The following is a 12427-nucleotide window of genomic DNA, read 5'->3' on the forward strand; positions in this document are numbered from 1 at the left end:
AGACATTATAAGATTCGTAACTTAGCAAACTTTATGTTGTATGCATAATAATATTTAAGTAAAAATCAATATATAATGTTTATAAAGATTATTTTTAAATTACAATTTATAATGTAGGGATGAGAATTTAAAACATCTTTTCTTTTTCTTTCTTTTTTTTGTTGCTGTTACAATTAATGTTTAATTAGTTTAAGATAATTGTTTAATTGAAGAACAATGATATAAAAAAATTTCTATGATATAAACTTACAATGTGATTACAAATATGCCAAAACAATGTGCAATTTTTATATTGTATCATTTTATCAAGAATGTTACAAATATTGGGCATATTTTAAAACTTGGATAATGTATCATAAAGAATTGGCCAAATTTTTAATGTTACCAAAAAGAAATATGTATTTTATGAAGATTTTAGTTAATATAGAGTCTTATAAAATATCTTATAGAATATAATTACAGATGCTATCCGTGCAAAATATTACGGTATCTGCGTCATATTGTTCGTCGTATGCCTTACACAGACACACACACACACACACACACACACATATATATATATATATATATATATATATATATATATATATATGTATATATTTCGAGTTTAACTTATAAATAAAATTTCTTTACAGAACAAATGTTCAACAAGATAACTATTCTTGATGGATAAAAGTGTGTATGTATATGATATATGTACATACATAATTTATTGCATTTTAGCTTAAAAATTTTTCGACAATTATAATCTTTTGAATGACAAGCATTCAGTAGTTCATACTCATATCCTTCATTTTGTCCCATATTTTGCATTAAAACAATCATCTAAACCTCGATACATACATGTATTTATTCGTGTGATTATTTGTAATTGAATAGGATTCATTTTATTTCGCAGACAGTTTCTTTCTCTTTCTCTAGTTTTAAAAAATACATCGATAAACAATTTAATTTTAACTTTAAAACATGTTTTTATATTTAACTAGATTTCTTTACAGATTTTAATGCAGTAGTCTTTAAATAAATCAAATGTAAGTATGCATCAACTTTCACAAGGGAACTTCACGAAAATTCTGATTTTAATGAAACTATAGATATGGAGGGAATTTTAATGAAATCTTATATAAAATATTTTTTAATATCAAATAGTTTTCGAGATATATCAAGAAAAGTAAAAATCTGCTCTTCATATGAGTAGTACTTTCACCCCTTAGACCGCTTTTGGGCCGCAACTGAAAATGTCTAAATTTATCTATTAACTCTCTCTCCCCCTCCCTTACATTATTCTGTAAATTCAATCAAAATTAGAATTTTCAAGTTCGTAAGTTCCCTTATCAATGAAACTTTCAAGCTTAAAATATCAATTTTGTATAAAATATCTCTTAAATTTTTAACAATATAATTTTTTAAAAACAAAAAGAAACATTCTCAACGTTGAAAGACATTAAATCAACATTGTCAAATCTCGCAAATTTATCATTTTACATTCCAATATTATGTTTGTAAGAATTAAGAATGAGTATAAACTGTATATATGTACAATCTTTTATCCTCATTATAAGTATATGTGCAACTAAACACAGCTAATAGGAAAAAGTAATCATAATTAAAATATTCCAAAACAGTACAAAATTGTAATTGTATACAATATTACAAGTATACTAGTATTGCGAAGTATATTACTATTACAAATAATATCATAAACAAGCAACCGCATCTTTAGAATATTTTAAGTAGTTTTTTTTTTTTTTAATTTGATAGCTCAGAAAATGCTCATTCTAATTTACTAATTAAAACAATTTAATCTTTTAGCATATTGAAGTCAATATTAAATAAAAATTATATACACGTTTATGTATACAATTTTTAAATAAGTATTTTAAATAGTATTATACATATTGGAGCTTGTAAGTTTATTAGAACCCCGTAATTGGTAATATTTTTTTTTATATTAAATATTTTTTTATCTATATGGAGATTCTATAATTTTGATCTATTATATTTAAATTTTTTTTGTATAATATTTATTTTGTATAATATTGCAATTAATTTTACATTAATTTTCAGGTATAAAACACGTATTAATCTATGTTTGAATATTTTTATGAGATTGTGATACCATATACTATAAATATTCACTTATTTACAAAGCAATTTCAGTACACTTATTCTGTAATTTTTAACAATAATAACATAATGATGAAGTTTGAAAATAGTTAATGGACATGCAATTTAACGAAATTTTTCGTTTCCTAAAAATATAAAGCAATCAAATTATACAAAATATAAAGCATATCAAATTAATAAATAAAATATAAAGCATATCAAATTAAAAAATAGTAATTAACGAAAAACCATGTTTCTTATATATTATAGAAAAAATTTAGTTTTGATATAATATTCAAACATTTATTGAATACTATTGTTATCACTAAATGTGTAATTTGATATTGAAATGTATCGGCTTCATAAAAATTAATTATAAATATTGAATTGTTTATACTAACATTTGTGATATGATTCACATCTGCTCTTTGTCTTTTTCTCTTTAATTAAATTTTTAAAGATCTTGATCTGTGTCTAAGTGTGCCCACACATATTACAAATTACCCTTGCTGTAACTTAAAATGTAAAATATAATATTACTATAAATTTTTTGAAGATAGCGAAACCTGTAGTATTTTTTTTTTTACAGTAGGCCTTCAATAAAGACATTCTTATCAAAAGTCTCAACAAATGAACTTCTACAATGTCCTTCAATTCTTATATTGAAATAGAGCTCACTGTACTTACTTAATATCCAGTAAATATATATGCACATGTTTAATACACATACATATTCAAGATATATATATATATATATATATATATATATATATATATATATATATATTCTATATATTATTTTTAAAAATATCAGTCATATTCTTTTTATAAAGATATAGGCCACATATATACTTAAGATTATGTAACAAGCTCCGATTATGGAAATTGATATATTTAAATTAAAGTAAATCCTCCAGTATATTTGAACTAAAGTAAGTCGTTTTTAATATTAGTTTCAGAGAAATCAATACTTTGCTGACTGGTGCTAGGTATGTGTGTTGTGTGTTCTAGCGTATTTATACTCGTCGTTTCTGCCTGCTCATTAGAAGCTATTACATTTTGCATGGAAGTTGGAATTAGTGTAGATGTGGTAGTATTTCCATTACTTTCTGATTCTGTCTTTTTCTTTAACTGTCCCACTATAGTTACATAGTTGGCAGGTACTAAACCGACATTCCTATTGTCAGTGGCTATCCACCAACCTGGTGTACTTTTTGACTGCAGGGATCGTGGCGCCAACCATATTTTTTGACCGGTCCTGAGACTCAATTCTTCGTTGGATATAGCCGTGAAATCGTACATTGCAGTCGCCACGCATACAGGATCTTCACATTTGACCCATTCTTTTGGATCATTAACTGTAAATTTGCCGATATAATATTTGTATATTTATAAAGAAAATTAAAATATTAAAGCATATCTCCAAAATCAGGAATCGCCAGACAAAAAATTTAAAAATTTGGACATTTTAGAAAATGTCATATATATAAAAGGTAAAAATTTTGATATGGTTAGGCTTTTTCCAATGCAAAAGTTTAAGAGAGATTAGATACAGATTGTTATCTGAATTATTATTTGAAAAAATATATATTCGTTTATAAATTTCATATAGAGATGCAATAAAAAAAGATAATTACCTTTTATTTCGGTCTGCTTTATATTATTTGATATTTTGTGAATTAAATATGGAATAGCGACAAATATACCAAGAAACAAAATGTTCATCCATGAAGAAATCCGTCCGTTCGTCATTATTGTATGTTCTCCGTTTGTCGTTTGTAACATTGATTGTTGCCACAAATCTTCTGTTGTTACATTCTGCATATTTTGAAGACCTAAGAATAAAGAAATAATTAATTAATTAAAATACCAATTATGTAAATTATGTATGAAAAAACATAGATTATAGAAGTAAATTATAGAGATAAAAATTTTAATTGCATAATAAGCTTACCAAGCATAAATAAAATTTTTTTATAAATCCATTTCATAACTCGGATTAAAGCAAATGTACTCAGCAACTGCCCAAGTGTCGAACGTAGTCTGCTGATATTATCTGCTACGCTTAAAATTGCTCTAAAGGAATTTGTCAAGGCAAAGTACGTTGATTCCAATAACATTGTGATAGATGAAAAAGTATATAATACTGTCTCTATTACACGAAAAGTCGACCTCGTATTTTCTTCTGCATACACTTGAAATCTGTAGCATATGAAACAATTCTCTCTTAGCTAAAAATGTTGGACAAATTTGAAGATAGTTTTTCTAAGCAAAAATTTAAAACTATAATATTTGAGAGATATACTGACAATCTAGTTTATAATATTAGGTGTATTCATCTTAGTCAGTCTGTATTTTTTTTACAATGTTATTAATATCATTACCAGTAAATGTTATACTCTATACAATTACAACATACTAAATATCATAAAATAATTTTTTTAGTTCCTTGATATCTTTTTGAATAAAAAGTCTTATAATCTAACTTTCTTTAATATTAGTTAATAATATCTTTAATAATATCTTGATATTCAAAGTACAAACTAAATATTTATAGATATAGTATCTTTTATAATATACCTGTTTTCTACATCACCACTGTGTCCTCCAAATTGTCCATAACTATTATTAGAATAAGGAACATAATTTCCAAAAGAGCCGTATCCACCATAGCCTCTATAACCTCCACCATATCCATAATTTCCATAATAATTTGAGCCGTATGATCTATAATCATTGTATCCTACATAATTTTGAACAGGTTGACGAGGTGGCAATGGGGGTGGAACAGCTGCTCCAATAGTTTGAAAGGGTGAATGTGGTCCTGGCATACTGAACAGATTTAAGATTTTTATTGTTATTATTTGTTTTGGTACATTCTTGCTAATTATTTAATTGTTATCATAATTTATATCATTTGTTTCAATATTATTAAGAAAGAAATCAATCTATCTGATGAATTTGACCTGGATAAAAGAAAAAAATTGTAAAGAAAATATATATTATTATATATTTCAATCATATGAGTAAAAACACAGAACAAAAATTTTAATACAGATATTAAATGTGATTGTACAAATCAATTGGAAATAGTTGAATGTTTAGACCGTTTACCCTCTAATTTTTCCATTTGTGAAAAAAAAAAATTAAACCGAAAAAACTTTCGACAATTAAATGTAACAATATCATTGAAAATATCACTGACGACGAGATCTACACGATACATAATTTATGATACAAGTCAAACGAAAAAAATATCTCTTGAAAAATTAATGTGATTTTATAAGTGTTTATATTCAAGAATTAGTCAATTAATATACATTAATATATAATAAACATCAATAACAAATCTTACTTGGATGAAATGCTGGAAGAGTTTCTAAGCTGATTGCTATTGATAACATTACTTTTTCCTGGTGCCATTGCTCGAATCTTACGTCTGTTTCTTTAAGATTTTTATATTCAAAATATCAATATAAATGCATATGTAATGACGTGGTATATTTTTCCTGATCTTGTTCAAAGTACACAATGTTGACAAGTATCAGTGAAATGTATACACAAATGCACATATGCATATGTGTATCATCACGATTGAAAAATACATGGAGCAATTGGGTGTCTTTTCAAGTCATCAATCACAATATATTCTTATTCAATATATTTCTTGTGCAGATGACTTAAGGATATGTTCTAAATTTTTACTTGTAGAATTGAGCAACCAAGGTATCGATTCTGTAATAGTAAGGGTAAAAATTACAAAAATGAGAAAATTTACTAGGTTTGGATCAATGAAATTATAAATTTTCTAAGGGCCAATTTCACCACTTTCGATTAAGTTAAAATCGTTAAAACCGACGGTTAAAATCAGCAGGGTGGCACCAGAAAATAGAGGTGAATGAAAACCAAGCATTCTTATCATTTCAGTTGCCACCCTGCCGTCGGTTAATCTAACCGAAGGTGATGAAATTGGCCCTAATAAATTTACTCATTTTTGTAATTTTCACCCGCATTTGAATTACCTTGAAGTATAAGATGTCCAAAAAGGAATAAATATTTCTTTGTTCCGATTGGTTAATTACAGTCTATCCCACGGAGAAGATTTTTGAATGCATCTCGATATATATAGACAAATCCATGATGTAGACTGCGATCAGGAAGACGCTAGAAATACTTCGAAGCATTACATTAACCAATCAGAATAAAGAAATCTTTGCTCTTTTTGTCCTGATTGGTCAATCAAATGTTTCGATTTATATATAAATATAAATATAAAATATATAAATATATATATATATATATATATATATATATATATATATATATATATATATATATATATATATATATATATATTTTTATTTTATTTATTTCATCACAATATATTGCATAGCACTAAACACCACAATATATTACATAGCACTAAACACTTTTCAATTTATTTAAAAAAAAAAACAAATACATAAATGAATAAAATATTTGTATTTAAATTGTACTGTCAACACAGCCATATTACTTTTTAATTTAGGACCAATTTCTGATTGGTCGAAAGGCGGCCATTTTTTTGGACGATTGCGCATCTACGGTCTACAGGAATGTTACACCTATATTATTACATCATGGACAAATTGATTAATACTGTTTGTTAAGATACCACATATTGCAACATATATTTTTTTTTATTTTAGAGATGGATAAAATTAACATATCTTATTGTATAAAAATCTGTTTGTGAATGTCTAAATGAAAATGTATTTAATAATAAGTAATATAACAAAATATATACACCAGATGTTTTTTTATATTTATTATTTTATTGTATATAATAAATAAAGTTTGGCTAATTAACTTGTATTTACGCTTTGAGGTTTTTCAAAATAGATATTATATTAATAATATTATAAAAAATTTATGGAATGAATCTGAACAATTGTAATGATTATAACGATGATGATAGACCTAAAACTCCAGTAGCTGAAGATTGTTGTGGCAGTGGATGTATACCATGTGTCTTCGATGTTCATAAAGCATTATTAAAAGAATGGGAAAGTAAAAAAACACAAAATGTAAAAATTGAAACAAGTAACAATTTATTATCTCCTTTGTCTTATAAAGTATTTATTATCACTGATATATTTGAAACCTCAGAGGATTATTTTTTGATTCACTTAAAATACACAGGTATTACTGTGTCTTCTTAATAACTGTGTCTCAATAATAAAGATGTAATAAAATATATAAAAAAATGAATAATATGAGTCATATTACTGAATCTATACTAAATCTATATAAAATTACTACTATTATTCAATTGTATGCAAAAAGATTATAAAATTCAACAAACTGTTATTAATACAAATGCATTATATAAAAAAATATTTTTGCTTATTATGTAGAGTGCAAAATAGAAAATGTTAGTTTGCATCTGGAACCTGGGCAACATGTTATCCTATATTCTTGGTATAAATCTCGTCCATATACGCCAATTTCTTGGACATGCAATGGTTTAGTTTTATTGGTGAAATTGTATAAGCAGGGTGAATTTAGTTCGCATCTAACAAATGCATCAATTGGTAGCGCAATTAATATTAGAGGCCCATATGGGGATTTCAAATATAAAAGTAACAGGTACGTGAAGATTTATGCAAATAATATCAATATTATTTTTCTTATGACTCAACGCATTATTATGATAGTTTTCGACAGATCGTTATGTTTAGTATCGGTTCGGGAATAGCAGCACTTTATCCCATTGCGAGATCGATCGTTGACGACGAAACGGAATTGACGAGGATACATCTTGTCGCAGGATTTCAATCAATGACACATGTGCCTTTGAAAAAAGAATTAAGACATTTAACAGATTATTGGAATTTTAAATGCACATTACAGTTATCCCAATTAAATGGTATGTAATTAATTTTATTTATATATATATAATTTATACATGTGATTTAAAAAAAAAAAAAAATTTACTATATTTTTCAGATAAAACAAAAAATCTTCATGGTTTTAATATCAAAGCAAGTCGTTTAAACAAATCACTTGTTGCTGATTATCTCCAATGTAATGATACAGAGACAACATTAATTTTGATATGTGGAACTTTAGAATTTAATCATTCTATGAAAGAATGGCTCCAGGAAATGAATTATGCACACACATATATATTTGAATAAAGATATAAATGCTTTAGGAAAATTCATTATCTACCTTCATTGTTCAATGGAACAAGAAATTTTTTCCTTGCAATATGGACAAGTACCATAAATATGACCAAACACAACTTGATTTCCAGTTATTGTTTGTAACCACTATTATGTAAAGAAAGATATATAAATTAAATATATTTATTATTAATATATTGGGTTGAATGGAAAGTTCGTGCCGTTTTTTCGGTCTTCATCTGTTAGCAAAAAACGGAACGAATTTTCCGTTCAATTCAATATATTCTAATCATACATACCTTCGATAAACATGCTGAATGGAAGTATCTCATGCATTTTTCATTATTGCATATCTTATCTGGTAATTCATCTGCGAAACATATACCGCACTCACGATTACTGATAATGGCTTCCTTTTCTTCCATACTTTCCTGTTGTTTGGGAAATTCATACAAATTTAACAGCATTTTTAGGTTTTCTAAAATACTGCAATTATGATCCCACTCCTGTAAAACCAAAATATATTAAAATGCTAATAAATTGCAGTTATATCCTACATTATACATATATGTAAAACATACATTAATTTTATTGGAAATATCATCCATTTGCCGTTTCACTTCATTGTCACTGCCTGAGAATTTAATTACTGGCAAAGCAATAGGATTCAATGGATCATCTATTGTAATTGTTACAGATAAAGATTGAGACAAGTGAATACGCCTGTACATATGGCTCTTGTTTGGTTTTAATGGATCAATTACCCAGCAATTCCTTATAATATGTCACAGGTACATTTAATGCAATTAATAATTTCATATTATTTTAATAAAAGAATAATTAAAAGATGATATTGTTTTTAGAAAAGTTCTAGACGTTAATAAATATATTCTCTTGTAATGTATGAATTTGAGTCATATTTGAATGTATGAAATTGAGTAATCAATAAGATACTCACTCATCAATTTCTTCTAATTGTTCCCATGCTTTTTCCAATATATCCACTTGCCATTGAAACTTAGTCTTTGCAACACTCAAATTGGTCACATTCTTTTCAAAGCCTTCAAATATTGGAATATTGGGCAAATCAGAAGTAATAACTTTCCAAGGAAGTTCAGCATTGATACATCTTTGCAATGTAACAGATACATCTCTGTAGTGTAATTTAATGATATTTAAATTTTGATCAGATGATATCAGTATATCCTTTAACACAAATATTTCATATTTAACACAAAATTAGATTTTACAAAAAAATGAAAATATATCTTAAATATACATACAGGTAAATATTGAAGAGCTGCTTCTAATTCTTGCAGAAAATATCTCGTAGTATCAAGATTAGATATAAGAATTTTAGTATCTGTGTTGCGCATATATTCTCCCTATTTGTAAATATTATAATAATAATAGAATTATTAAAGGGAAGTACACTCCAATATTCTATACTTACAATAAGTAATTGTAACTGTGTTAAAAATGAAGACACCGTTTGTTCAATTTTGAATGCAGTCTTTATTAATTCTTTTACCCTTTTGTGGAATTCTGTATTTCGCAAAGAAGCTATTTGTCTACCAAACTTGATACGTGCACTTTCAAATGATGGATAAACAGGCATGATTAATTTTAATCTTACTCTAGGACTTTGGAAATCATATGAAGCGCACGATGAACGTGAAATAATTAAAAAACCATGCCAAGTGACAGGTGATTCTGATACTAATATTATTTCAGGATGCCGTTCCAAGACTTCTTCATAATTGTAATAGCTATGTATCGTCACCATAATTAATTTAAAGCAACTGAATGTTTTATAGTTATAAAAATATAAGCAACATTTCTTTTTCTAAAAAAAAAAAATTGATTTATAGTCACATATTTTTATTATATAATGATAAATATTTTTCGATTAGATGATTAGTGTTATTAAAATATTTTTTCATTATAAAAAAATGTATATAAACTTACTTATATATAGTTGTACAATAATAAGGAAAAGTATTAAGCTATAGAAAAGGCTTTATTTTTTTATGTTTTAATTTCAAAATCTTTAACTATGTTTAATAAAAAATAAGGAATTCTCAAAATATATTTGTTGGCGAGAAGCAGCATGTAATAAAAATGGATTTGCAGAGAGAAGCCTGAGAGAAGTCACATGACTCACATGTCACATTGCCATTTTTTATAGGACGCTTTTTCTAGTTAGTGCAGTGGCGCCAACTGGATCCATTTTAAAGCTGGCTGAACTACATGGCCAGATTTATTTTTCGGTGACATGCTAAAATGGCCGATTGGTGCGTATCCAAGCTACATTTATATTTTTGAAATGAAATAAAAATTTGAAATGAAATAAAAATTTTCTTCAATCAATTTTCTTAATTCATAGTTTAATAAATGTAATAAATTTACTAAAATAATAGTTTATATTAGAATTATAAAACATCACGCGCAGCTAATAAAACATTAATAAATCTATAATATATTTTCGCATTTTTGATCCACAATTATATGAATTTAGCACGGACATGCATCCATCGGCTGTTTTACCGTGGCACAGAAAAGTGAATCTGGTATGTAGTTCCATCTTTCGCCGGCTCTAAAATGAATTAGTTGACGCTATTGTGCCAGCTAAAAAAAGTGAAAAAATGGCGGCATGATCACTGTGGCTTGGGATTGATATTTGTATAACAAACAATTCATCAAACGCGCAATTTGGCTGTCAAGAAGAATATTTCTAAAATTTCTATCAAGAATCTAGACATTCTTTATTCGATAAGCAATTGGTACAAATTCATTGCATGATAAAGCGCCTTTAGGATAGGTGCTAATATATATGAAATATTAGGCGCTAAAAATCTTGAACAGAATAGATTAAGAAAAAATTGAAAAAATTAAATAATTTTATGGAGAATACACACGAAATTCTCTTATAATGATAAATTTGATATTTAACTAATATTGATATCGCTTTCGACGCTCGTATGCGAAAAATGTAATCGACCTAACCTAACAAAGCGGTTCGTTCGCGTCCTAAACATAACCATTAAAACACAACGAAAAGATTATCTTGGAAACAGAAATCGTATGACAATGACATATAATCATTGATACCTCAAGTAAAGAGAAAAAAAGTGCAAATACTCTCTTATAAATAAAAGAAGAAAAACAAAATCCGAAAAGCTTATGAATATCGGTAAATCGGATATTTTGTAAGATCGAAATAATATAATTTTCGATTGAGAGAAGATGGGTCGACGCAAGAGTAAACGAAAACCGCCTAGCAAGAAAAAGGCTATTCAACCGTTGGATACACAATTTAATTGTCCGTTTTGCAATCACGAGAAGTCGTGCGAGGTTAAGATGTGAGTATGAAAAACTTACGAGTATATAAGCATGTCGAAATAAAATCACACAAATGTTTCGTTTTAAAATAGCACTCGATAAAATTCATGGCCGATTAAATTTTCTTGATATTTCCAATAAGTTTATAAAGTAATATCGATTTAGAGAGAATTACGCTTACTTTGTCAGTTTAATTACATGAATCTTATTACATACATCTTAAATTTGATTCATTAGTAAGTTGATAAAGTGATAATCAATTTATCAATAAACTTAAATTAATATTCTTCTACAAATAAAATTCTCTTTGTGATTTCAGGGATAAGTCGAGGAGTACTGCCAGAATAACTTGTAGGGTGTGCTTGGAAGACTTTCAAACAACAATAAATTTATTATCGGAACCTTTAGATGTATATAATGATTGGATTGATGCTTGTGAAAATGCAAATTAAAGATAGAAGATTTATACATATGTATTATAGGTGATAAAGTTCTTGTCACATTTTTAAGATTTTTACTCACATCTTTCAAATATAAGTTATGTGTTTTATAAAAAAAGATATATATTTTTTAACATACTGCGCTAAATGTGGCTTTGATTGTAAAATGATGTTTATTATCATATATTTTAAGTGTATGCACAATATTGTTATAATAAAAGATGGTCTTGATCTTCTATATATAAATATGAGCTCTATTAGTTATATATATATATATTTAGTCACATTTAGCACTTAATAATAATGTTAAATATGTAGTCTTTATGATACGAACTGTTTAGATAAACTCTTATGTCATAAAGAATATAAATA

At 26.5% G+C, this 12427-nt stretch overlaps 4 protein-coding genes across 4 annotated transcripts; 2 read left to right on the top strand and 2 right to left on the bottom strand.

The window, feature by feature from the left end:
• Window positions 1-2887: 2887 nt before the first annotated feature.
• Window positions 2888-5703, bottom strand: LOC126851244 (peroxisomal membrane protein PEX13). Its single transcript, XM_050594995.1, has 5 exons — window positions 5462-5703; window positions 4687-4938; window positions 4061-4308; window positions 3744-3941; window positions 2888-3464 (listed from the first exon to the last, which is right to left on the bottom strand). The coding sequence occupies exons 1-5, from the start codon at window positions 5527-5529 to the stop codon at window positions 3034-3036; spliced, it is 1197 nt and encodes a 398-aa protein (XP_050450952.1). The 5' UTR covers window positions 5530-5703; the 3' UTR covers window positions 2888-3033.
• A 1065-nt stretch (window positions 5704-6768) lies between these two features.
• On the top strand, window positions 6769-8309 carry LOC126851251 (NADH-cytochrome b5 reductase-like). The gene is made up of 4 exons (XM_050595003.1): window positions 6769-7287; window positions 7503-7734; window positions 7803-8014; window positions 8095-8309. The coding sequence occupies exons 1-4, from the start codon at window positions 7023-7025 to the stop codon at window positions 8283-8285; spliced, it is 900 nt and encodes a 299-aa protein (XP_050450960.1). The 5' UTR covers window positions 6769-7022; the 3' UTR covers window positions 8286-8309.
• Window positions 7801-10455, bottom strand: LOC126851245 (E3 ubiquitin-protein ligase FANCL). Its single transcript, XM_050594996.1, has 8 exons — window positions 10242-10455; window positions 9727-10119; window positions 9557-9658; window positions 9232-9479; window positions 8855-9047; window positions 8573-8779; window positions 8320-8420; window positions 7801-7939 (listed from the first exon to the last, which is right to left on the bottom strand). Exons 2-7 carry the CDS (start codon window positions 10057-10059, stop codon window positions 8322-8324), a joined length of 1182 nt encoding a protein of 393 aa, XP_050450953.1. The 5' UTR covers window positions 10060-10119; window positions 10242-10455; the 3' UTR covers window positions 7801-7939; window positions 8320-8321.
• Window positions 10456-10877: 422 nt separating this feature from the next.
• LOC126851258 (transcription elongation factor 1 homolog) lies at window positions 10878-12301 on the top strand. The gene is made up of 2 exons (XM_050595012.1): window positions 10878-11635; window positions 11935-12301. Exons 1-2 carry the CDS (start codon window positions 11520-11522, stop codon window positions 12065-12067), a joined length of 249 nt encoding a protein of 82 aa, XP_050450969.1. The 5' UTR covers window positions 10878-11519; the 3' UTR covers window positions 12068-12301.
• The last annotated feature ends 126 nt before the right edge of the window (window positions 12302-12427 follow it).

This window comes from Cataglyphis hispanica, chromosome 7, assembly GCF_021464435.1.
Source record: "Cataglyphis hispanica isolate Lineage 1 chromosome 7, ULB_Chis1_1.0, whole genome shotgun sequence".
Lineage (NCBI taxonomy): Eukaryota > Metazoa > Arthropoda > Insecta > Hymenoptera > Formicidae > Cataglyphis > Cataglyphis hispanica.